The 27,498-nt window shown below is 40.5% G+C and overlaps 1 protein-coding gene across 1 annotated transcript in view; it reads right to left on the reverse strand.

Moving 5' to 3' along the window:
* tln2b (talin 2b) overlaps positions 1-27,498 on the reverse strand; it is a 76,965-nt gene that overhangs the window by 23,544 nt on the left and 25,923 nt on the right. The window contains exons 19-44 of the mRNA XM_055222527.1: positions 25,443-25,609; positions 24,064-24,192; positions 23,787-23,900; positions 23,455-23,568; positions 23,242-23,376; positions 22,975-23,103; positions 22,754-22,856; positions 21,952-22,160; positions 19,792-19,911; positions 18,153-18,350; positions 16,859-16,998; positions 16,370-16,463; positions 15,276-15,365; positions 13,261-13,383; positions 13,041-13,184; positions 11,887-12,048; positions 11,619-11,759; positions 9,961-10,142; positions 8,016-8,148; positions 6,886-6,987; positions 6,151-6,321; positions 5,476-5,622; positions 5,220-5,321; positions 4,090-4,209; positions 2,835-2,981; positions 1,400-1,566 (exon numbers count right to left, since the gene is read on the reverse strand). Of these exons, the coding sequence (XP_055078502.1) occupies positions 1,400-1,566; positions 2,835-2,981; positions 4,090-4,209; positions 5,220-5,321; positions 5,476-5,622; positions 6,151-6,321; positions 6,886-6,987; positions 8,016-8,148; positions 9,961-10,142; positions 11,619-11,759; positions 11,887-12,048; positions 13,041-13,184; positions 13,261-13,383; positions 15,276-15,365; positions 16,370-16,463; positions 16,859-16,998; positions 18,153-18,350; positions 19,792-19,911; positions 21,952-22,160; positions 22,754-22,856; positions 22,975-23,103; positions 23,242-23,376; positions 23,455-23,568; positions 23,787-23,900; positions 24,064-24,192; positions 25,443-25,609 (3,583 nt within the window). The remainder of the gene's footprint in view (positions 1-1,399; positions 1,567-2,834; positions 2,982-4,089; positions 4,210-5,219; positions 5,322-5,475; positions 5,623-6,150; positions 6,322-6,885; positions 6,988-8,015; positions 8,149-9,960; positions 10,143-11,618; positions 11,760-11,886; positions 12,049-13,040; positions 13,185-13,260; positions 13,384-15,275; positions 15,366-16,369; positions 16,464-16,858; positions 16,999-18,152; positions 18,351-19,791; positions 19,912-21,951; positions 22,161-22,753; positions 22,857-22,974; positions 23,104-23,241; positions 23,377-23,454; positions 23,569-23,786; positions 23,901-24,063; positions 24,193-25,442; positions 25,610-27,498) is intronic.

Consider the following 27,498-nt stretch of genomic DNA (forward strand, 5'->3'; position numbering starts at 1 on the left):
CTTACCCTACAATGAGATGCTGCTAAACCCTTTATAGACCCTTTTATACACCCTTTATAGACCCTTTTATAGACCCTTTATAGACCCTTTTATAGACCCTTTATAGACCCTTTTATAGACCCTTTTATAGACCCTTTTATAGACCCTTTATAGACACTTTTATAGACCCTGTATAGACCCTTTTCTATACCATTTATAGACCCTTTATAGACACTTTTATAGACCCTTTACAGACCCTTTTATAGAACATTTATAGACCCTTTATAGACCCTTTTATAAACCCTTTTATAGACCCTTTATAGACACTTTATAGACACTTTTATAGACCCTGTACAGACCCTTTTATATACCCTTTTATAGACCCTTTATAGACACTTTATAGACACTTTTATAGACCCTGTATAGACCCTTTTCTATACCATTTATAGACACTTTTATAGACCCTTTACAGACCCTTTTATAGAACATTTATAGACCCTTTATAGACCCTTTTATAGACCCTTTATAGACACTTTTATAGACCCTGTATAGACCCTTTTATATACCATTTATAGACCCTTTATAGACACTTTTATAGACCTTTTTATAGACCCTTTTATACACCCTTTATAGTCCCATTTATAGACTCTTTATAGACACTTTTATAGACCCTTTGTAGACCCTTTATAGACACTTTTATAGACCCTGTATAGACCCTTTTATATACCATTTATAGACCCTTTATAGACACTATTATAGGCCTTTTTATAGACCCTTTTATACACCCTTTATAGTCCCATTCATAGACCCTTTATAGACCCTTTATACTATACACCCTTTATAGACCCTTACATTTACTTATAGATACTTACTTTTCTAAACACAGAAATTCATCCCCATCAAATATGTTTTTATATCAAATTCAATTGTTTTTTTTGGTATTTAAATGAAATATGAATTTTGAACTATACAACAGCATTTTTGTATTTTTAACTTTCAGAGGACTACAAAAACAGCAAAGGTTCAAAAGTGAATAAAGGTCCCATATTACACAAAACTGACTCTTACAGCTTTAAGCCATGTTCCAATGCTGTTTCCTCCTCAAAAACAGACCTGGAGTTATTGTTCGTCTGTCTACATCTCTAACGCTCAAAATGCTCTGTTCCACTTTGTGATGTCATGGAGTGGTAGTTAACAGCTTCTTTTACCTTTAGTTCGTTAGAGATTGGCAATTCTAGGACTGTAATTATCCAAATGATTGTAGTGAGGGTGTATGGAGTTTAAAAACACAGTGGACTTCCTGTACTTCCTGGAACAGAGTGTTTTCAGTTTGAGAAAAGAACTCAGCCTAAATAAGTCAGTCAACTGATAAACAGCTGTTGTTGCTGATTCCTTGTGTGTTTAGATGTGGTGTAAAAACCTGTGGTCAGCGAATGTTTCCTCGTTGTCCGGGTGGAGCGTTCCGGCTGAGGCAAACATGATGGTGGTGTCCAGATCTGCAATGATGGCTGACACTGCACTGGCTGCAGTGATGCACGCCTGAGTGCCCCTGTTTCCTGCCTGCAACGCTGATAGGACCAGTGACACCTGCAACACACCAGCAAATCATTACACAGTGGTGCAAGAAGTACTCAGGTTTCTTACTTAAGTAAAAGTACAGATAGCAGAGCAAAAAAATACTTATGGCTCCCACATTACACAAAATGTACTCTTGTGAAATTTAAGCCATGTTAAAACGTTGTTCCCTCCTCAAAAACAGACCTGGAGCTCTGTTGTGTTTCATTCACTGTCATGATCCTGCATTTCCTGTCCTCCTGTGTTCTCTCCCCCTTCCCTACCTGTCTGCCCGGAGCTGGGCGGAGTTCCTGACTCCTCCCGCACGCACCTGGAGCGCATCAGCGCAATTACCTGCACCTGCTGCCGAGTATATGAGGGCTCGGCAGAAGACACTCGGGGCCAGGTCGTCTGTTCGTCTTCCCCAGGACCGTCTTGGACCAGAGTCTCGGCCAGACTGTCCGCGTGTCAATATTCCTGCTCTTGCTCATTCCCACTCCTGCCTCTACGCTCCAGCTCCAGTACAGTCAACCCTCTGCTTGCCTCCTGCCCTGTCTTGGCCTCCGGCTTGCTTCCCATCTCCTGCTCTGGCTCCCGCTCTCTGGATCACTCCTGCTCAGTCTTCCCTGGTCCTGTCCCTGGTCTCGTCGTGCTCCGGTCCTGGCAGTCTCCGCTCCCGCTCCGGTCGTGGGTTTCCTCCTCCCGCCCTGCCCTGCCCTATGCCCGTCTGGTCTGCCTCCCGCTACCTACGTCCCGTGTGTGATAAATGAACGGTCTGAACTGTCTTTGCACTATTGCAAATAAACACCGTAAATTTGCCCCGAGTCTGCACTCTTTGGTCTGCTACCCCCACCGTTACGACATTCACACATGTTTGGGTAACACTTTATTATTAGTCTGTCTATGTCTCCAAAGCTCAACATGCTCTGTTTCACCTTGTGACCTCCTTTTACCTTTTAGCTCAGTAGAGATTGGCAATTTCAGGGCTGAAATTATCTAGATGATTCCACTGAAGGTGTATGTTAGTTTAAAAACACAGTGGAGCACTTCCTGTATCACCACATGATGACATCACAAGGTGGAACAGAGTGTTTTTTGTTTGAGAGAAGAACTCAAAGAGAGAAGAAAGCCTAAATATGCAGGGTTTGTGTGTTAAACATGTGTGAATGAAACAAAACACAACTCCAGGTCTGTTTCTGACCCATTTTCCCCAAACAGTGCACTGGCCACTCTATTACACTTATAGTTTGATGCTTGTCCACAGATGAATGAACTGAGAAAGGTGAACCTTGCCCTCTGACCTTCTCAGTAACGGCGCGGGCACACTCGATCAGCTCTCGTTTGGAGAAAGTGTCTGTGGGGCTGAGCTGCAGAGCTCCAGCCTTCTGCACCAGGTAAATACAGCCATGTCCCAGCTCCTGCACACGGCTGCGGATCTGGAGTCCGACCTGAGAGAGCAGATACATGAGGCTAGTGTTGTTTGGACGTATTAGGTCATACAATGTTGGCTTATACAGGTGTCCCTCGCTACAACACGGTTCAGCTTCCACAGTCTCACTGTTTCGTGGATGTTTTTAGTGCAGTTTACATGTTTTTTTTTAGAGTGTATGAACGTGCATCATGTTCTCTGTCTCGATTGGCTAAGGGACTGTAGACCATTGTCAATCAGTCTCTTCCGTGCCGTGTCTCCTGTACAGTACAGAATGTGTTCAGACAAATTTACATAAATGTTGGATTGACACTACAGTGGAGCCGCACGAGGATGAAGAGGCGCGGTCAGAGGAACTGTGAAATACACGTGAAACACTATTAATGAATTAAACAAGAGAGAAATGTGACAAAATGTTAATGCCTGTGTGAGAAAAGTGTATAAAGTGTGTGGTGAGGGGTTTTACAGTCTTAAAACATATATCATAATTGTAAAAAATAAAGCTGACTACTACTGCAGATTTCACCTATTGTGGGTTATTTTTTAGAATGTAACCCCCACAGTAAACAATGGACCAGTGTGTTTTAATCTGTCTTGGATGTTTGGAAAAGCGATAGACTGTTATTCCCCAGTTCGAGTCGAATTTGCATTAGTCATGCTAGTCATTAGCTTGACTTTATTTTCATCACTTTACTCGCCAGAAACTGTTAAACTGTTGTGTCAGTTAAACCTTAATTTAAGTTAAATAGAGTTTGCAAAGAAAGTTTCAAAAGGTTTATTTTTATAAAAACAAAGGTAAAATAAACAATCACTTTGATCACCAAACACATTAAATATTATACACTCACAATGTACTATACACTCAGATCAGTTGGCCTGTTTCCCTGCCCGAGCATTTTAGCAGTAAAATGTGCTAAAGAATAATAAAAATAGATAGTCTATTACATGCAGTTTGTCCTTGTATGAGTTGCCGTAGTAAGTGACAAGCATCTGGCTGTGTGTAAATTGAATTTTGACACAAACTCTGATTCAGACTGGGGAATGGCACAGACGTTCTAATCATACCGTAAAAAAAAAAAAAAAAAAAAAAGTTTCACTTGTATCAAAACTTCTGGGCCCAGACTGACCTCTTCTATCTCTGCAGTGGCGGCAGCGAGGCGGCTCTGTAGGGCCAACTGACCATAGTCCACGGTCACCTGAGAGGCCAGGCCGCCCAGCTCCTCTGGACACGTCACGGACTTAGTCATCTGAAACATACAAACATCACTGTGGTCACAGCAAAAGGAGGCAAAAGAGTTACTTCATGTACAACTTCATGGATAAAACTTTTTGGGAATTTTGGGACAAGTAAAAGAGGATTGTTATTGTAAGTAGATGCTTCCGTGACTTTGAAGCAGGTTTGCAGATTCTTCCCCTTGGAAGATCGGATTGTACAGTTAAAGTGTAAGCATCAGATTAAACCAAACTTCCACTTCCTATCCACTACGCAAACTGAAAAATGAAACAGAGAAAAAAATCTATGGATTGCAATCTTAATTAATATATAATTTCAGTATAAGGATTGCAGCTCCCTTTGGTCCCATACCACTCAAAAATATCTGAATCTCTGTTTTTTTCTGGTCTCTAAGGACAACATATTGTGCTTGTGTTCTGTATATTTCTCATCTCTGATCCCTGTGGATCATTATGTTATAATTTACACATTTTAAATCACAATATTCATCTGAAATGACTTCATAAAAGAAACAAGTCTGACTTCTGTGTTTGAAAACTGCAGTGTCCAATGGGAGCTGACGTCGCCCTAAACATCATCACAACAAAGCGCTGCATGCTGTTGGCGCCCCCTATGGATAGCTGCACATCACACTAGAGCAGCACTTTTTTAAAATTTGTACCAAAATTATTACACGACGCTGCCGAATCCTGCGAGTAGCATCAATTAGGAAAATAAAACTGGAGAAGGAAGTGTGTACGTCACAGTAGGCATGTCACAGTGGACATGGAAATCACTGTGGGTGTGTATGTCACAGTGGGTGTGTACCGGTGGAGGTGAAAACAGGGATTGATAGGTAAAATGGCATCTTGAAAATAAGAGATTAAAGACTTCAGATGAGGGGAAACAACTATAACATGGTTATGGAATGAAGTCTTCAGTAGTTTAGTCATTTGGACATAACTGTACACTTTTAACTGGCACTTTGAGAAATGCTCATAACATGGACATGGATCACAAACACTGCAAAAGAGGTGAGCTCACCATTTCCTGAGCTGTAATGGTGATGGCTTTGGAGAACTTAACCATGGTGGTTTGATAGTCCACAAAAGAGCCCTCAGCTTCAGGTGGGGTCCCTTCATCCAACTGGAAACAAAATAAATCAGTTTACGCTGTTTCTACACAAAACTAATTACAACTACTAAATATGACTATGAATTTATGATGAAACTTCCTCGCATAACCCAGGAAGTCTTTGAACAGCTAAAATTGTTTAATCTTTATGAAAAATGGTACTCACCCTGCCCATAGACTCTGCGATAGCCTCCACCATGCCCCCGACCATGCCCACCTCACTGGCTGCTTCGTTCAGGGTCACCATGATGTCGTCCACAGCCTCCTTCATGAGCTGAGCTGCCTCTGAGATGGCATCATGGGTATGACAGGCCTGGGACAGATAAATAAGACGTTTCAAAAATATACAGTAGACTTGATACTTTGCAGTAACATCACGCTGGAGGTGTTCTACATGTACGTCTATGGTAGAATATTGAACAGTTACTATGGTGACACAAACATTAGCAGAAACTGTCAAAAGTTTTAAGAGTCTGAAGACTAAAGAAAAAATACAAAATGGATTTAAGCTCAATCAATATGTTCATGCGTTCATAGTCCTGTGTAGGTGTTTGAGTGACTATCTGAAAAACTGTTGGCTAATGCTAGCTAGCTTGTGGCTGTAATTTTACATGTGAGAGACTTGTTTAACAGCACAAATCAGCTCACCTGTTGGAATTTTAGCTAAGTCATTTCTTTATGGTCAGATTGTGTTAAAGCAAGGCTCAGATTAAAGTCTAACAGAGCTTCAGACAGAGCAGTGCCTTTAGTTAGCTTTTTATGACATCAGCTGCAAAGTATCTATACACGCCTGATCTTGAGGAGTAAAACAGTATTATATGTGTGTTTGAGCATGCAGTACCTTAGGGTTTCCTCCACCTTCTTTGGCGGCATAGAGCATTTGTAAAGCGGACTCTGACAAGGTCTTGGTCTGGTCCAGAATGGTCATCTGCTGCTGGTGGTCCTGCAGTTTGGAGGCCAGACCCACAGAGGCAACGATGAGGGGCTCAAAGTAACTGGCCAGCTGAGTGACCTGGGACAATTTTTCCAGAGAAGTTACAATTAGGAAAATATTGAAAAGAGCGTGAGAATGAACAGGTATTAAAGAGCCTATATGACTCTATTTTCTGAACTGTTCTAATGTTGTTTCCTCATCACAAACAGACCTGGAGTTGTGTTTTGTTTTGTTTAACACACAAACCCTGCATATTTAGTCTGAGTTCTTCTCTCAAACAGAACACTCTGTCCCACCTTGTGATGTCATCATGTGGTGATACAGGAAGTACTCCACTGTGTTTTTAATCTCAAATACATCTTAACTAGAATCACTGGGATAATTTCACCTATGGAATTTCCCATCTCTACTGACCAAAAGGTAAAAGGAGCTGTTCATTTGAAAACAACCACTACATGACATCACAAAGTGGAACAGAGCATTTTCAGCTTTGGAGATGTGGACAGACTAATAATGTGTTACTCAAACATGTGTGAATGAAACAAACACAACTCCAGATCTGTTTTTGAGGAGGGAACAGCATTATAACATGACCAAAAGCTCACGAGTCAGTTTTGCATAATATAGGACTCTGATCTTCACCTTGTGTCCGAGCTGGGCTGCTTCTCCTCTTGCTGCTGTGGCCACTGGATCGATCAGATGTCCGATCTCCTGGACGGAGGAGGTCAGCTGTTCCTGGAGAGCCTGGACAGAACAGAGGGGGAGGCTTAAAGTGGGACTAAACACCTAAACTGCACCCACAGCCACAGTCTAAATGAGCTATTGATACTTTGCAGCTGATGTCATCAACATTCCCTGGGTGTGTGATGCTAACTGTAGGCACTGTTTGCCTGAAGCTTTGTTAGACTTTAATATTATCTTTATTTTAACACATAAAGACCATAAAGAATTGATTCAGGTGGAACTACAACAAGTGAGCTGATTTGTGCTGTTAAACAACTGTCTTACACAGAAAATTACAGTTACAAGTGAGCTAGCATTAGCCAACAGTTTTTCAGTTAGTTGTACAATATGTTGTTTAAATCCATTTTGCATTTTTTTTCTTGAGTTTTTAGTCAATCTCAGAACTTTTTTTTTGGCAGTTTACTAATATGTGCATTGTGCCACCATGATAACTGCTGCACATCCCACCACAGGGATACATGTACCCCCCAGTGTGATGTCACTGCATAGTATCAATTAAATAGGAATTAGTCTCAGGCTACAGTGCTACTTAAGCTGCATTCTACACACAGTCACAGTCACTTAGAATGTTACACAGTCACATACATTCAACACAGTCTACCCAATAGCTTTGGCCTGATTAAAATACTGCTCAAATCTACATGTCATAAGCCGCCAGTCACCTAATCTAATAGACAATACAATACAAGGGGGTGGGTCTGGACGCAGGGGAGTTGACAGGGGGAACAAAGAGATCTACTGTGCCGGGTTGTAGGGGCCCAGAATTGGATCTTCTTCCTAATCATTTATATTAGAGGGGGGCCCATGTGAAATTTCTTGACCAGGGCCCCCAAATTTCTGTTGACGGATCTGACTGGATGTATGAGTAACATTGTGACTGGTCTGACAGGCTTACAAACTTACACAGACCTCTTGAACACGCTCGGTATGAGAGATTTTCAGATCACAAAGTTGCAAATGAACATAGTTTGTGTTAGTAAGACATGAGAGGACATAAGGGGACAGAGAAAGGGACTTGGTTCTCATACCTCCATGGAGATGTCTTCTCTGCAGGGTAAACTTTGTCCGACTGCAGCGAGTGAAGCCTGCTCTATATCTCTGATGCACTTGTTGATGCTGTCGATAGAATAATCACACTCCCTCTGCCCAGGCGCCTTGTCCCTAAATAAATATACAGGACATTAGTGTTACAAATGGCTGATGTATTGCTCTTTTATTTTACTTTGTCACGCTCATGGGAGTTGACAAGGGGGGCAAAGGGGTCTGTTGCATAGCCTGTAAAAAGAAGTGGATTTCACTCACAGCATTCGACCCCAGTTAAATGAAGCTCATTGAGGCTAATAGTTACCAGGGCCAATGTGGAGCTGAGCTCCATATTTTTAGAATTTCAACAGTGATTATCATAGAAACCAAAGAACCAATCCAGAGTGAGGCTGTTGAAGGTAATATTCCTTCCCGCCCACACAGCTGGTTTAGCAGGGAGCGGACGCTTAGCAAAGCTGTCAATCAAACCTGTTGCTAATGCTACCGGGAGCAACCTCTGGGAAAGAAGGCACCTGATTTGTCTTTTATTAATGTTCATATCTTGATTTACAGACACAATAGCCAAATAAAAACACCAGGATCATGTAGACAACAGCAGTTACAGAGAGAGGGGCCACATTTTTTCCGATACAAAGTGAATTGGAGTCTATGGAGCAGGAAGCGTGCCCTCCCCACTTACTATTTGGAACGCAATGGCTAGCGGGTTAGCTATGTCCATTTATATATATAGTTCAGGCCCCAGAGAATTAGGTCCTATCAAGGTCCCTCCTCCTATTATTTTATATTAAAGGAGGGCCATGTGAGACTTTTTGACCTTGGGCCTCCAAATTTCCGTCGACAGGCCTGGTCACTCCGTGCCGTGTTTCTCTCCTGCTCCCCTCCAATTCCCAAATTGTTGCATCAGTTTCATTTTTCATCTCCAGCTGGACATTCTAGAGTTTTGACAAACTTTTGCTCCAGTTTTTTGTAATTGCACTTATCTTAATCTCCCTCTTTACAGTGCCCTGATTCCAGTTTGCGCCTACCTGTCTGCCACTCAAGAACTCACCTCTGGATCCACTCCAGACCCTGCTCAATAAGCACTTGTTGTGTCTGAATGTCCACACTGTCCCTAATTAGGGCACTATTTAAAGGTCACAACATTTTTAGTGGTGTCTGAATGTCCACTTGATGACAAAATAGTAAACTCAAAATTTCCCACAATGCACCTTGTATTGGGCATCACTGGTCACTAGACTGGTGAATATAGACCACAATGCATTGCGAGAGCTGGAAAAACAACAGTGGACAGAGACAGGTCTTTAATTGGACACAACACGACTGAATGAAGCAGACGACGCTCTAGTTTATCTCACTGTGGATCTGATTATAAAGAAAGCACTTTTAAATAAACCATTGCTGTGTAAAGTTGCTAGCATTAGCCACTTACCTTAGCTCGAGCTGTTAGCAAAGCAAGAATTTCCATATCTCAGACAAAAAATGAATTATCCAGCCTGTTTATGTGAGCGCCATCTTGACCGAAAACTTGTCTGATTATTATTAGTCCATAAAGACTCTTGCCAGTCCAATCTGATCATTATTTATGACACAAATCAACTTTTATCAGAGTTTAGCCTTTAGACTTTTGTCACCCTGAGCCAGAGTCACATGACCCGAAAGTTGTGTGCTGTGTGTCTGAATCTCTCTGTGAATGAGTCTCTATAGAGTCTGATAAAGAGTGCAGTGCTGTGGAGTGAGGGGTCAGGGGCCAGGGGTCTTTTAGTGAGTGAATGGTCAGGGACTAGGGTGGACATTCAGACACAGCCTTCGATTTTTGTTTCAGTCTTGAGTCATTTTTTGGGTCCCATTTTGTTCTCACATTTTCCATTTCTTTTATAAATTTTGAAGTTTATTATGTTTGTATTTCGTTGTATGGTGAAAGTTCCTCACCTAATGGCAGTGATGAGACTCTTGATGGAGTCGGACACAGTGCGTGAGTGACCGGCGAGTATGGACCAGGTGGGAGGGTCTTTGGGGTTGAGGACCAGCGCCCTGGCTGTTTCCAAGAGGAATGTGGAACTATCTAACATACAGCGCGCCGATCTGATGATGGGCTCCTGAGCCGCAGAACCCTGTGGACAGAGGAGGAGAACATGAGGTCAGAGCTGGGCAATTTTTCACATTTTTATTTATTTATATATGATGTAAGATGTGAAACAAAAGAAACAGACTTAAATATGCACAGGTCATAGGTTAGAGGTAATTTAATTGAAACGTCAAGAGTTTCAATGAAGTCCTATGTCTGTAAAAGGAAGCATTTCAGAGCAGATTGCAAACTTTGCGGACAGATATTTGACTGTTGGATAGCAATGATGAATTGTTTATGTTCAAGAAATTTATTTTAAAATCCATTTGTATTTGGTTTTATTAATAAAAAATAAAACTGAAATGAAAACCAACACAATGTCCCATATTGCCCAGCCCTAATAAAGGTCTATAGACACGACCAGTCAAACGTTTCGACACACCTTCTCATTCAGTGTTATTTTTCTTTATTTTTACTACTTTCTATATTCATATTTATACAGAAGATATCAAATATATGAAGTAAGATGTAGTAAAGAAAAAAAAAGTTAAATATCTACTAAATATTTTTTATTTTTCATATTCAAATCCTCAGAGTGTCCTCCCTTTGTGGAGCTCAAACCCTTGTCCTTCTCTCAGCTTCATGATGAAGTCCCTGAGATGGTTTTCACTTCACAGCTGAGCCTCAGGGTCAAGACATGACAAAAGTGAAACCAGGGTCAAAGCAAAGAGTAAAGGAGATTTTTAAGTTTTAAGAGTTATTTTCAGTTTATTTTTGTTTACTACATTCCACATGTGTAATTTATAGTTCTACAGTGTGATTAATCCTGGAAATAAAGAAGAAACATAAATGAATAAGTGCGTCCAAACTATTGACACAATGTCCCATATTGCCCAGTGGGACATTGTGTTACATATAATACATAATAAATATATTTAAAAAATATTTTATATTCAAATATCAAAGTAGCCCTGTTTTACTTTGTTGAAAAATATTTAATAGTATTTTTTTCTTCTGCTTCATATATTTGATGTCTTCGGTGTGTATAAAATGTAGAAAGTACCAGTAGTAAAAATAAAGAAAAAAAAAAATTGTGAAAAAAAAAGTGTCTCCAAACTTTAGACTGTTCATGTATATTGGAAAGTATGACAATTTAAACTATACAATTTGCAGTTCACACCAGTTGGGATCGGTTGTTTATTTTCTGAGGCATCATTAGAAACGACATGGACATAGCTAATCTGCTAGCCACTGTGTTCTAAAGAGGAAGTGAGCATGAGCATGCTTCTGGCTCCATTGACTCGGGCGGGAAGGGGCGTTACTTTTAACAGCCTCACTCCAGATTGGCTCTTTGGTTGCTATGATACTTGCAGTCGAAATTGTAAATATGTAACTCTGCTCCAAATTGGCCCCTATAACTGTTAACCTCGATGAGCTTCATTTGACTGGAGATGAATATTATGGGTGATGTACATTCGCTCAGTCCACTTCTTCTCGTATTTTTGGATTGGATAAAAAGTACCTCATTGCTGATCTGCGCAGGGATGCTGGCAAAATCCGGGTTGTTTGCAAAAGTGGACAAGTTTTCAACGGCCTGAAGAAGTGGAGCTGTGGCAGTCCGACAGCGGTTTCTGTTTTCATCTGAGAAGTCTCCATCTAAAGCCTGAAACGACAGCATTCGCCAAGTATTTGTGAATGTCATGACTCTACAAACACTCTAGACATTTATCAACTGAATGAATGTTTGTAACAGGTATACACTCAACGTTTTGATCAGTTGGTGAGTTGACCTTGATGGTTTTGACGAGGTTAGCCGTAGTGTTGGCCACCTCCTTAGCCGACTGAACAAACTGTCTCCTGGCCACGGGATTGGAGGTTTTGGAGGAGGCCAGACGACAGGCGTTACAGAGCGCCGAAGTGTGCTTGGCAACGATAGTGGCCGCTGATAAGACCTAAGAACACATTCAGCACATGACTCACATTGTATAGAAAGCATTTCATACAGCTATATTACACAAAACTGGCTCTTGTGAGCTTTAAGCCATATAATAATGCTGTTAACTCCTCAAAAACAGACCTGGAGTTGTGTGTTTTGTTTCATTCACACATGTTTGAGTAACACTTTAGTATTAGTCTCTCTTCATCTCCAAAGCTCAAAATGCTCTGTTCCACCTTGTAATATCTGTGTAATCCCTCAGTCACCCAGGTGTGATCCATAGTAAAAGTAAAATGTAAAGTCTGTCAAGTGGACAAAATGTTTTAAAGTGAAGACGTTTGGGTGCTCATCCAAGCAACTTCTTCAGTTCTGGTCAGATTACTGTTGGACACTGCCCTATCTGAAAATATGAGCTAACTACACTGAAACTAAAAATGTCTATCGTTTACAGTTTCCACCTTGTGATGTCATGAATTGGTAGTTTTCAAGTTAACTGCTACCTTTTCACCTTTAGTTCAGAAGATCTTGGCAACTCCAGGGTGGTTTTTTTCCAAATGATTCCAGTGAAAGTGTATGGAGTTTAAAAACACAGTAGAGACCGTCCTGTATTACCACATGACATCATAAGGTGGAACAGAGCTTTTTCTGTTTGAGCAAAGCACTCAGCCTAAATATGCAGGGTTTGTGTGTTAAACATGTGTGAATAAAACAAAACACAACTCTAGGTCTGTTTGTGATGAGGAAACAACATTAGAACAGATCAGAAAAATAGCCTAATATGGCCACTTTAAGACTATGTTGAGGTAATCCTTTTTAGCAGTGGTGGAGTTGCTATGATACTCGCAGTCAGAAGTCCAAATATGGAGCTCCAAATTGGCCCCTATAACTGCTAGCCTTGATGAGCTTCATCTGACTGGATCCGAACGCTGTGGGTGATGTCACACTGAGTCCACTTCTTTACACAGTCTGAGTTAACCCCATACTCTGCTAGAACACAACTGTTTTTACCTGTGAGGGACTGCTGGCAGGATCCACTAAGTTCTGGCAGGCTGTCTGAATGGCCTGGTGGGCTCGGGCAAACTGAATGGGATCCACCAGCCCCTCATGACCAGACTGGCTGTTGGGATCTGAGACTCCGACCAGATATGAGGCCTGTATCCACAAACAAGTCCAATTATGTAACACAGAAAGAAATACAGAGAAAGATAGACAGGGGAACATCAACTACCTGTCCTGCAGCTTCAGTGAGCCCACACAAGGCTTTGGAGGCCACGCTTACACTCTCCCCAAATGCTGCCACGTCTCCTGTCTTACAGTGCTGCGAAATTCCAGCCATGGACTCACCTAACACCTGGAGTCAGAAAAAAGAGAAGAAAAAGAGCTTTGTAAACTTTAAGAAGACATACTATTCTTTTATGGAGGTAAGTATTACATACGTAGGTGATGATTTGTTATTTTGTTCATTTTAAATTGCAATATTGATCTAACATTGCTTTGTACAACAGAAGAACTAATAATGTTCATAGTTACAATTCACCATAGCAAGAAGCAGATTTTGATTTATGTGATTTTTTTATTGTACAAAAATGGCAATTTCTAATGTAAAAGTAGTCTTTTTTTTTTTTTTAATTGAAGTGGACTAAGTGAGTGTGACGTTACCCACAGTGTTCAGCTCCAAATGAAGCTCATCGAGGCTAGCAGTTATAGCAGCCAATTTAGGGTCAAGTTCCGTATTAGGAATTCCGACCAAGACTATCATAGCAACCAAAGAGACAATCCGGAGCAAGACCGTCGAAGGTAACGCCCCTTCCCACCCACACCGCTGGTTTAACAGGGAGTGGGCACTTAGCAACGCTGTCAATCAAACCTGTTACTAACACTAGCAGGAGCAACCTTGGAGAAAGAAGGCGCCTGATTTGTCTGTTATTAATGTTCATATCTTGATTTATAGACACAATTGTGAAATAAAAACCCCAAGATTATGTAGAGCGGGTTAAGGTCAGAATATCGAGTCTGACAGCAGCAGTTACAAAGGGGGGGCCACAGTTTTCTAATGTAAAATGAATTGGAGCCAGAGTAGTAGAGCCAGAAGTGCGCACATGATCACTTCATATTTATGCAAGATGCTCAAGTACCATATCTTCCAAACAGAGCACTCCACTCTCTGGTGGTTCCTAGAGTGTCTGTCAGTAGGAGGGAGAGCTTTCACTTACAAAGCTCCTATGTTATGGAATCAGCTCCCTGCCCATGTTAGAGGCTAGTACAGTTTCTACATTTAAGACAAGGCTTAAAACGTTCCTCTTTGAATCAGCTTCAGTCAGGCCAGTTAGGAGCAGAAATGAAACCTCAGTTTTAGTTAAGCTGCCTAGGGGTAGCTATGTTGGGGGACGTATGGTAACCTGAGCACTGTTCTCTTTTTCCTATTTTCCCTGTCAACAGCATTCACTATTCAGTTCACCTGGAGTTCGTTCATTGCTATTCACATGTTCCCGGACAGGGGTGCCTGGCCGCTGACCGCCCCTTGATGACTGGACCCTAGAGCCCCTCCTGTGCCCTGAGCCATGGACCCGGACCCTCCCTTCCCTCATCTGGCTGGATGACCCAGTGCCTGGCTCGGGTGGCTCCTGCCTGCTGTGGGTGGGCCCCTCTCTGTTCCTTTGTTGAGTGGGCTCTGGGCCTATAGACTTGAGCTCTATCTGCAAATGGATGTGCATTAGTCCTGGACACATCTGCAGCCTGTCCTGTGAATCTCTCCTTCAGTCTGGTTCTTCTCCAGGTTTCTCTTTTTCCCACTGTCTTATTTTGAGTTTTTCTTTGCTGAGAAGGAGGGTCTAAGGACAGCGGATGTTCTGGGACAGTTCTCCATTTGCTTGTTTTCTGTTGATTAATTTGCTTGTCTGAGTCTCTTTCAATGTTGATTTTCTAACTTTCTGTTGGTTAAATCAATTGTCATGTTCAGCCCTAAGAGGCAACTGCTGTTGTGATTTTTGGCTTTAAAAAAATAAATTGAATTAAATATTTGGAACGTGATGGCTAGCATGTTAGCTATGTCCATTTATATACACAGTCTATGGCAGGAACATATATTCAAATCAGCATGAATCATTTGGAACAACACATTTTTATAAGTTCATTAAAGTTGATTTACATAATATGTTCCCTTTAACATTTTCAGTTCATAGCAAACCTAAAACTGAAAAATAATAATATACATGTAGTTATTTGGGAGTATTTGGTTTGTACCTTTGAGTTTTCCATGACGCTCTCGATACAGTCAAAGTACGAGAGTTCACTGACAGGCTCATTAGGGGTCTCCAGCAGCCCCCGCACAGCCTGCAAACAGCAAAACACACCACAGATATTCTAATTTTAAAGTGGAACAACAACATCATGATTTCAAAATGTAATGATGAAATATTCTTGTACAAATTGGGTTGCCATGTTTTTTGGGACATTATATTGACTTGCGTTCATTTTCTGGAGACAGATCCTAACCTTCACCATAGTCACTGCTTAAGTAACCTGACCCCAGGCCTTAACTGTGATTGATCTTGATATGATTTAAAAATCACAAAATAACACAAAAACATGACAAGAACAACACAACAATATCACAAAAATAACACAAAAGTAACACAAAAATAACATGAAAATATATTTAAAAATCATAAAAATAATACAAAAATGACACGTAACACTTCAGTTATTCTACAGACTAAAGGGTTCAGACTGAAGTTTAACAAGTATTTAGCCTCTTCACAAGTAGAACACAAGATGACAGGAAATCTACTTAGAGACAAAAACAAAACTCACCTGTCATGAATGTAGGAAAGAAGACTTCTTTATACACACACACACACACATACACGCAAGCAGACACACCCACACACACCCCTGCAAACATACACACACATGCATGCACACACATGCACGCACATGCATGCACACGCAAGCAGACACACAAATCTGTACACGTCAGTATTCACATACACACACATACACACAGGCACACACACCCATGCACACACACACACACATACACATGCATACAAACAACCAGACATGCAAATCTGTACACGTCAATATTCACACACATGTATACAGATGCACACACACACACATAAGCAGACACACAAATCTGTACACATCGATATTCACAGGCACACACGCAAACATGCACACACACGCAGATTTTATTTTGCACAATGTTCTAAATACCAACCCATAGTTTCAGTTTTAAACCTGGACTTGAACATTTTCATTTGCTCCCAGAGATAAAAACAGTAGATATGACATAAAAGTATTGCCCTGCCAGAGGTGAGTGACAGTTATGGTACCTCGAGCTCGCGAAGGGCGTTGTCACACTCCTTCTGCCCTGCGGCCTGCTGGGTACACAGTGTGATCAGCTGATTTATGCTCTCAGTCACTGCCCTGTAAGACACCAGCACAACAGACTGCTGTTCACATGTGAGCGACCTCCCTGCAGTCAGCAACATGGTGCAAAAATTATCTAGCTCTGGAATTGTGATATAAATAGGTATAAAGTCAAAAGTTTGGATCAAAGCCTGTATAAAGAAGTGAGTGTGACGTCACCCACAGCATTCGGCTCCAGTTAAATGGAGCTCATCGAGGCTAGAGCAGTTACAGCGTTATATGACGATATGTCCGGGTTAGCTTTGGTGTCTTCCATATGTATATAAAATGTAAACATAAAGCAAGCAGACACTGAATGAGAGAGTGTGTTCAAACTTTGACTTGTCGTGTAAATAGATATAAACAGATATACACTTCTGTACTAGCGTCTATAAAGCTGGGATCCCCCTGACCTTGCCGCTACTGCGAGGAGGTTCTTGGCATTGGCTGCTCCTGGGTCCACAGACAGAGACTTAGCGGCCAGCAGCAGCTTACTGGACGCCATGGAGATGTTCTTCAGATTCCCAATGACTTGGATCTGGTCATCTTTACTCTGAATCAGAAACAAAAGATCAACTCTATTCAAACTGATATAGAGAAAAAGATAGCAACTCTACATACTCTTTTGAATAATAATTAAAAAAAAAACATTATACAAATCACATAAATAGGACCAAACTGAACCTCTCCTGATGAGTTTTATAATGTCTTGAGTTATATAATACATCTATAGAACTAGTGTTCAAGACAGTGAATGAAAACCATTTTATTTTGTGTTTAAAATGACATAATATTGTCTTCAGAAATAGTTTTTTTTTATCAGTGTACTAGCATTAAAGCAGTTCTATCTGTTGCCATCTGAAAAGGATCTAAAGTTGATTGTACTGATGCCAAGACACCTCCCTGTATTCCATTCATTTTTAAACAAAGCATTTATATTTGTGACAGCTGTTTCTTGTTGATACTTTGCAGCTGATGTCAGCAACATTTCCTGGGACTGTGATGCTAACTAGAGGCTCTGCTCTGTTTGCGGCTCTGTTGGACTTTAATCTGGGGTTTATTTTATCACAATTTGACCAGAAAGAGCTGATCTAGTTTAAACTACAACATGTGAGATGATTGGCACTGTCAAATAAGTCCCTCACACATAACATTACACTCACACGCTAGCTAGCATTAGCCAACAGTTTTTCCAATTAGTCAATTAGTCTCACCTTTTTGTTGAAAATTCAAACTCCTAAACAGGACTATGAACGCTCAAATTGGTCATGGGGTGCTGAAAATATGCTGTTTAAATCTATTTAGTTTAGTTTTTGTTTTTGTTTTCAGACAATCTTAAAACTTTGGCAGTGGTTGCTAACATGTGCACTGTGTCACCATGGCAACTGCTGAACATTCCACCATAAGCACACAGGCAGAACAACCACGGGAAGATATTTTTGGGGGTCAGTACTTATCGTGGGTATTCTTTCTTCGTACTATCGGGAAATATTTGGTTCATTTGAAATTTGAGCATAAAAAAGACTCATTATACACAAACTAACAACTTAAGTTATTTGTTCATATTTTTAACATAATATTTGAACATATTTTTAACCAAATTAATTTTGGAGGATAATTACAGTTTGGTTTCAATATTATCGTTTATCATCTGTATTTACTTAAATGTGTTACCGTGACAGGCCTAAGGGGCATGATCGCACATACCTGGGTGTGTCCTGCCATCTCGATGCCAGCATCTAAGAATTCATCGAAGTCTTTACTGAAGTTTCCGGAGGCGGCGGCGAGCTGGCTGCTGGTGCCTCTGGAGGAGTGCACCACCTCGCCGGCCGAGTGGTTGAGTTCGGCCGCAGAGCTGTTGAGATCGCTCTGAGCCACCTGGAATGTCTTACTGCAGGGAGGAAGCTACAAAGCAGACAATGCCATTAGACTTATAATTTACACGTTTGCATTCAGGCGTTATCATCTAGTGACAGGACTTATAAACAAAAGTGTGGGCCTCATGCTTGAAGCACAGTTGTACTTAAGGCCTTCATACAAACATTCTTCTGGTGGAACAAATCATTTCATTTATTTCATTCAGCCATGAAAATCCTCCAAACAGTCAGGAACACACAGTCGTTATCATAGTCATAATGCAAACAAAAATTATTCCTGCATGATTTCAAGTTAAACATTTTCAAAAATTATTTCTTAAAATAATACAAACAACAAAACAACACAAAAATGTTTATGAGTGGAGTGTTATAATGAATAGTCTGTTTTGTCTAACAAACTGGGCCACTTAAAGGGCCCATATTACTTTTACTTAAAGGGCCCATATTACTCTATGTTCTGATCTGTTCTAATGTTGTTTCCTCATCACAAACACATCTGGAGTTGTGGTTTATTTCATTCACACATGTTTAACACACAAACCCTGTATATTTGGCTGAGTTCTTCTCTCAAATGCAAAATACTCTGTTCCACCTTGTGTAACACGGTGATACAGGAAGTGCTCCACTGTGTTTTTAAACTCCATACACCTTCACTAGAACAGGGGTGGGCAAACTTTTTGACACACAGGCCACAGTGGGTTCTACAATTTGATAGAGGGGCCTGGCCAGGATATATATGTATATATGTATGTATTTGTGTATTCGTGTATTCTTCATCAATCACTATCACATGGTGGGTCACAGTTCTGCGTGACAAACAGATTTTTTCAAACTTGCCCTGACTCTCCGGACAAAAGACATCTGCCATCTCTACCATGCAATGTTTTAAAAACTTGCCTTCATTGGAATTACCTATTTTAATATAATTTGGTCAAGTGTGTCGGGCCGGATTAATAAACCCAACGGGCCATGTGTGGCCCCCGGGCCATAGTTTGCCCATGTCTGCACTAGAATCATCTGGATCATTTTAGCACTGGAACTGCCAATCTCTACTGAACTAAAAGTAAAAGGAGCTGTTAACTTGAAAACTACCGCTTCATGACATCACAAGTTGGAACAGAGTGTTTTGAGCTAATAATAATAATAAAGTGTTACTCAAACATGTGTGAATGAAACAAAACACAACTCCAGGTCTGTTTTTGAGGAGGTAACAGCATTATAACATGGATTAAAGCTCACAACTATTAGTTTTGCGTAATATAGGACTTTTAATAAATACATCTGAATTTTAATGTAAGTGAGTGATGTGGTGTTTGGATCTGGATGTTGCACAGCTCTCATTTAAGAAGAAATCTGGCATGTTAACAGTGAGCTCTGTATCTGGTGCAGGAGTCTCTAAGTGTCTGTTTAAGTGGAAGTTACAAACATGTTCACGAATGAGGACCAACAGTGTCTGAGTCATGTCTCACCATGTCCACCAGCAGCTTCTTACTGGCCTCTCCAATGCTCCTCAAGGCCATGTCCACGTCCTTCTGTCCCGGCAGGCAGTTCACACAGTTGTTGAGTGAGTGTGAAACTGCTTTGGCCACCTGCAAACATTATTTATTTATTTATTTATTTATTTATTTATTTATTTATTTATTTATTTATTTATTTATTTATTTATTTATTTATTTATTTATTTATTTATTTATTTATTTATTTATTTATTTATTTATTTATTTATTTATTTATTTATTTATTTATTTATTTATTTATTTATTTATTATTGACCTTGCCATCACATATTGTCATCATAATATTCCTCTTAATGTTATTATACAAACTGAGAGGAGAAAGAACTGCAAAAGGTGAAAAGGCTTTTTGCCAACAAGCAATAAATATTAAAAGTTTCACTGTAACCATAGACAAATGGACAGTCTGCTAGCCACTGCGCTCCAAACGAATGAAGTGATCCTGGGTGTGCTTACGGCTCCATCAAGACCAATTCACTTTCTATTGAACAACTGTGTCCTCTCTCTCTGTAACTGCTGCTGTCAGACTCGTCATTTTGGTCTTAAATGTTCATATTAACCTGCTCCACATGATCCTGGGGTTTTTATTTCACTATTGTGTCTGTAAATCAACATATGAACATTAATAACAGACAAATCAGGCAGCTTCTTTCCCCAAGGACGCTCCTTCTAGCATTGGCAACAGGTTTGATTAATAGCGTTGCTTAGCGCTCGCTCCCTGCTAAACTAGCGGTGTGGGCAGGAAGGGGTGTTGCCTTGCTATGATACTCACAGTCAGAATTCCTTATATGAAACTCTGCTCCAAATTGGTCCCTATAACTGCTCTAGCCTCGATGAGCTTCAGTTGACTGGAGCTGAACTCTGTGGGTGACGTCACACTCACTTAGTCCACTTCTTTATATAGTCTGTGGTTGCAATTAGAGATATTTTGAAATTTTTCAAATCCTAACTGATGTCTCTCTGTATTTTTTTTATACAGATTCAATTCAGTTCAAGTTTACTCATTTTTTGTTTGGCCTGGTGAGTCCTGTTTTTCATTCTTTATATTGGGACAGTTAATGGGTTGTTTTTGTTAGGGTAGAGACTGAGGTGCACTTTTAGCTCTGACGTTGGTCAGCTCACCAAGGTCTTTTTCCTTTGTTACTTTGTTTTTGGGGGGCATGGATTTGTTAAGAGTCTTTTGCAATGTCTTTAAAAGTAAAAAAGAATGATGTTATTAACACTGGAACTTGGCTTATAACATGAGGAGGGATAAAGCTTATGTAACAGGCAAAATAGGGAGTCTGATACTGCAGCTTTAAGTGTCAATAAAGTTGTAAAAAGTGTTGAACTTTTACCTTTGTTTCCTGTGTCCTTAATAAATAAGTTTTAGTTTTGTGTCATAATAACTTATACAGGACATTTAAAACAACTGCAGCTGCTTCACAAAAAGTGACCTTTACATGAGTCCGGTCCCCACTCCCTCCACTGCGTCTCAAGCCCGGCCAAACATGATCGTCCAATCAGATTTGTTTATTTCAGTGACATATGTGAAATGAAGGAGCTCACTGGTCACATATCATTTACAAATAAAATCAAATTTATCTCACCTCAAGTCTGCAAGGTTTTTCAGTCCCCCGTGATATTTTTTTCCTTTATATTTCTAATACTGACCATGCCTGCCCCCGACTGGCTAATCCACCTGTCAGGCCCATTTGAAAACAGGGACCAGACTCGCATCTTTGTAAAGTATTGAAGAAGTGTGTGTTCTGGCTCTTACTTTCTTTTTTTGTCAAGGACCATTTACAAAATCATTAATCTTACAAGAAAGAAAAGATGATTTGTACCAGATTTAGCTACTGCTACTTTTCCATCCTCAGTCCCTGGCACACATTAAAATACACAATTCACTACAATGACATTATAAGACTAACAATTCATCATTAACATTAGCAGTTACAGTAAATGCAATAAAATGTCACCATGTCCAATACATGATGTTTCCTACAGTCCAAACCAAGATAAAAAAAAAAAAATCATTACATTCTTCAAACGACCCTGACACACATTCTGATGACCCTATCTGATCCTGTCTGACCCTATCTGACCTATCACTCTGTCTTGCAGGAGTAGTACCTGAGCCAGTCTCTGTTGACTCTCTGCATCTCCCGGATGCACCAGAGCCTGATGGGCCTCGTGGATGAGCATGGCTGATCCCTCCATCACGCACTGGGCTGAATCCAACATGGCCGCCGCTGCCTGGGGCTCCGGAGTGCTGGCTGCCACCCCCCGAGCCGCCTGGGCCAGGATCCTCAGGGCTTGGGCCGTCTCTCTGGCTGCTACTCCTGATAAAGAACAATGAGGATGTAATGGAGCTGATATTAAAGGGCCCATATTACCTTAAAGGGGGTCATATCACTCTGTTTTCTGATCTGTTCTAATGTTGTTTCCTCATCACAAACAGACCTGGAGTTGTGTTTTGTTTCATTTACACATGTTTAACACACAAACTCTGCATATTTAGGCTGAGCTCTTCTCTCAAAGTGATAACACTCTGTTCCACCGTGTGATGTCATCATGTTGTACTACAGGAAGTGCTCCACTGTGTTTTTAAACTCCATACACCTTCACTGGAATCATTTGGATCATTTCAGTCCTGGAATTGCCAATTTCTACTGAACTAAAGGTAAAAGGAACTGTTAACTTGAAAAGTACCACTTCATGACATCACAAGGTAGAACAGAGCATTTAGAGCTTCGGAGATGTAAACAGACTAATTATAAAGTGTTACTCAAACATGTGTGAAAGAAACAAAACACAACTCCAGGTTTTTGAGGGGGTAACAACATTATAACACAACTTAAAGCTCAGAAGAGTGACTTTTGTTATTATTGTTATTATACTGTTATTATACTGAGTAAACTTAGAGATGTCAGACCTGTGTAGTGTTCGTTGCCCTGAGCAGCACACGTCAGCAACTGTGCCATAGATGACCCCACCGTCTTAGAAGTGCTGCCCAAATCCTGAGCACATTTTTCCAGCTTTAAAGATCCAGAAACACAGGCGTCAGATTTGTCACCGTGTACAGGAATGACAAGCAACTCTGGATATTCTGAAGATTTTTATGTTTACATGTTTGCTGGTTACTGTAATACAGACCGTTTCCCCTGGGAGAGGTTTCAGCTGGGCTTCTATCACAGACATCTTGGCGTCCTGCAGTTCACTCTTCAGCGTCTGCACCGTTTTCAGAGCGGAGTCGATTTCCAAAGGACCACAGGCTTCATAAGCCTATTGACAAAATACTGTGTTTCACTCATTGAGGCACAAGACAAAAATAGCTGTTCACTTGAAGGACTCCACAAAGAAACAGTGTTATATTGTTCAAATGGATGGTGCATTCACTGCTATCGCAGATATAGATGCTACCTTCTGCGTTGCCGTCCTCAGCTCGGCCAGGCACGTGGCCAGGTTCTTGGCACACTGTCCCAGTTGCATCGCAGCCGCTTGGTCAGCTACAGTCGGAACAGCTGACTTTGCAGACGCCACCATTCTGCTCGCAGGCTGGAGATCATGACAGAAGGAAGAGCTTGTAGTTCCTCACTTAATATTTAGTAATATTTAGACTGTGCTGTGTCTCACCTGTAAGAAGGTCTGACTCGCCATGATGAGAGCGAGCTGGGCCCCGAGCTCCTCCGGCTGGGAATGGCTGCTCCTCATTCCCTGGACCAGCTGTGGTATTCCGTCTGCCACTGCCTGAGATTTCCAATTAACAATGAATTGAAACGATTTTAAATTTACACCACATCAGCATATAGTTTATTAATAGTTTATTGTAATTGTAATTGTAATATTGTAATATTCCTACAAGTCAATACCTATTCCTGTACTGTGCTATACAGTAAAAAGCCAGCCTATGTTCATGTGGTATACAGTGAGTGTGTGAGCATCACAGCTCCAGAGCACACATGTACCTTACAGCTGTGGACGAGCTGCTGGTGCAGAGCTGTGTTTTTGTTGGACACAGCGGCGTTCTGGGCAGCGGCGATGGTCTGAGTGGCGACAGCAGCTGCCTGTTTTGCAGCGACCTGTTGAACAGAAACACAAGGAAATCAAGTTTTGTTCTGAATCAACATCAAGTGTTTTTTTACTTACTTAAGATGACTCAAAGGTACTAAACGATCAAACACTCCTGTACAATCTACATTACTCTGACGGGATAAGCTGGATTCATAATGAGTCACGACTCACCTCTAGTCTGTTGACCAGTTTCTTCTTGATGGCGTTCTGAGCTGCGGCGTTGGTGGCCACCCGCAGCCCCTCTGCGGCCTCACGGAGCCTCTGCTGCTGTTCCTCGTTCTCTGGATAAGCAGCTGCTCCCTGCGGGAATAGTGAACGAGAACAAGAACAAGAACATGAACATGAACATGAACATGAACAAGAACAAGAACATGAACATGAACAAGAACAAGAACAAGAACAAGAACAAGAACAAGAACATGAACATGAACATGAACATGAACAAGAACATGAACAAGAACATGAACATGAACATGAACAAGAACATGAACATGAACATGAACATGAACAAGAACATGAACATGAACATGAACATGAACAAGAACATGAACATGAACATGAACATGAACAAGAACATGAACAAGAACAAGAACATGAACATGAACATGAACATGAACATGAACAAGAACATGAACATGAACATGAACAAGAACATGAACATGAACATGAACATGAACAAGAACAAGAACAAGAACAAGAACGTGAACAAGAACATGAACAAGAACACGAACATGAACAAGAATGTGAACAAGACCAGGAACATGAACAAGAACAAGAACGTGAACAAGAAGAAGAACATGAACAAGAACATGAACAAAAATGTGAACAAGAAGAAGAACATGAACAAGAACAAGAACGTGAACAAGAACATGAACAAGAACAAGAACATGAACAAGAGCGTGAACAAGAACAGGAACATGAACAAGAAAAAGAACAAGAATGTGAACAAGAAGAAGAACATGAACAAGAACAAGAACAAGAACATGAACATCAGTGTGAACAAGAACATGAATGTGAACAAGAACATGAACAGTGAACAGTGAAACAACGTGATGGACATGTGCCACAGAAACATCTGAGTGAAGCCACAGAGCTGTTCCCATCCAGAGGCATCTGCAGCTACTGCAGCTGTCTGCCACAGACATGACATCAGGGGTTCAGATTACAACAGGAGCTTTTTAAAAAGATTATGAATGTACTAGATGAGGGACAAAATCTTTGTTTGCTGTAAAATCCAACCTATAATTTAATTAATTAACTTCTTAAATAAATGAACCCACTGTAATCTACTGAAGGGAATTTGTATCATGTCCATCATGATCAAATCAAGAGCTTTTCATCAGCTGTTCTAGTTTAGATCACAACACTGCAGTTTTTTTTATATTATAAAAGGGACAAAAAACTGTGTTTGCTAAAAAATCCAATTTATATATATGGAATATTTAAAACTTTAAATCATGAACTCATCAGATCAATGGAGCCCAAAGTAATCCACTCAGAGGATCCATATCTCAGAGCTGAAGCGTTTTCATCAGCTCCACTCACTTTACCTTGGCCGCCTCCACCATTCGAGCCGTAGCGTCTGCCAACAGTTTGGCTGCAGCCAGCAGTTTTTTGGAGTTGTCCACGTCGACTTCAGCCTCTGCATCGGACCTCATGGCGTTCACCAGGTCAGATGTGGCCTGAGCCAGAACTCTGGCCTGTCGCACCATTTCACCTGTAAAACACACGCACAGACACACAGACACACACACGCACACACACAGACAGATACACACATTCCAACACACAAACACACACATGCAGACACACACATACCAACACACACACATGCACACACACACAAATACACACACAGACACACACGCGCGCATAGATACACACAGGCACATACACACGCACACACAGGGATGTCAAGATTATTATGTTCATTGATAATCAATAATATTTAGGTCACAATATAATCGTTAGAGCTAAAAATTGAAGAAAACAGAAATTCAAGAAAATGATGGATTCCACTGCTGTTTGGTGTTGATAATTGTGGATGATCGTTAAATTCAGAGGTAGAAGGTAACAAAATAAAAGTAATACTGTGCTTAAGTAGAAGTTTGAAATATCTGTACTTTACTTAAGTACATTTTACAGTGTGTCTTTTTACTTTTACTTCAGTACATTTGGGAGCAGTATCTGTACTTTCTACTCCACTACATTTTTTAACTTGACTGAAAAGTATTTTGTATTGTGTGAGACCTGCTGAAAAGGCTGAGGATTTATTTTTAACACGTTCATAATTTGAACAAGCAAAAATATACAAATAAAAACAGAAAAAAAAGATTCAGTTGTTTCTGCTGAACAATATTTTGCTCAAATTTTTATCAAACTCACCACATTAGAAGCTTTATAAGAATCAAAATCTGCATGAAATACCGCATGTTCTGGACTATAAGTCGCCCCGGAGTATAAGTCGCACCAGCAAAAAAAAGTGTAATAATGACAAAAAAAGACATATATAAGTTGCATTTTTTAGGGAAATTACTTTTAGAAAATCCGAGACCAAGAACAAACATTTAATCTTTAAAGACAAGTTATAATAATAACCATAAAATAAAGAACAGGCTGAATAGCAGTACAGCATGCTAATGTAACACATAGACAACAAACTGTCTGGTATATTTACGTAAGATATTAACAGTTAATCAGATACGCTAAGCTAATGTAACATATGCCGGCTAGTCCACAAACATGAGAGACACGAAACTGCTTTTCACGGATGTTTACTGTGGTCTTACTTCTTCATCACAGTTCACACCGTTGAACTAGCAAACACATGAAATATAACATAAGCTCTGGCTCATATCACATATAAAAACAAAACTGCACATGAACACATGGAAAATATACATACCATTTGGCCTGCTAGTAAACAAACTGGTGAACCCAAAACTTTATATTTTACTTTTCAGTTGTTTCTTAAATAGTCCTCTGTTGGGTAAGATTCGGCATTAGTGTAAAAAGAAAAGGCTGAACCGGAAGACAGGAAGTAGTTTTCACAACCTTAAACTAGATTATCATAGCAACCAAAGAGCCAGTCTGGAGCTGCTGAAGGTAAGAGCGCCCGCTCAGCGTTAAACCACAGCGCTGATTGAACACTGAGCGGGCGTTGAGCAACACTGTCAATCAAATCTCTTGCTAATGCTAGCAGACACGACCTTGGAGAAGGAAGTCAGTTGATTTGTCTCTTATTAATGTTAATATCTTGATTTACAGACACAGTAGTGAAATAAAAATACCAGGATCATGTAAAGCGGGTTAATACAAACATTTAAGACCAAAATGACGAGTCTGAGAGCAGCAGTTACAGAGAGAGGGCTGAACATTTTCTAATGTAAAGTGAATTGGAGCCGATGGAGCCGGAAGCGCGCACATGCTCACTTCCTATTTGGAAAGTGGCAGCTAGCAGGTTAGCTATGTCCAATTATATGTAAAGTCTGTGAACAGGTCTGACTGAGAGTGCAAGAATCTCCTGGGGAGTCATCATGAGGGATACCCTACCCTGGTGCCCTGGTCATGTGTTTTCACTTTGGAGGTTTGGGAGGCGCCCTCGAT

Source organism: Periophthalmus magnuspinnatus, chromosome 6 (assembly GCF_009829125.3).
Source record: "Periophthalmus magnuspinnatus isolate fPerMag1 chromosome 6, fPerMag1.2.pri, whole genome shotgun sequence".
Classification (NCBI taxonomy): Eukaryota; Metazoa; Chordata; class Actinopteri; order Gobiiformes; family Gobiidae; genus Periophthalmus; species Periophthalmus magnuspinnatus.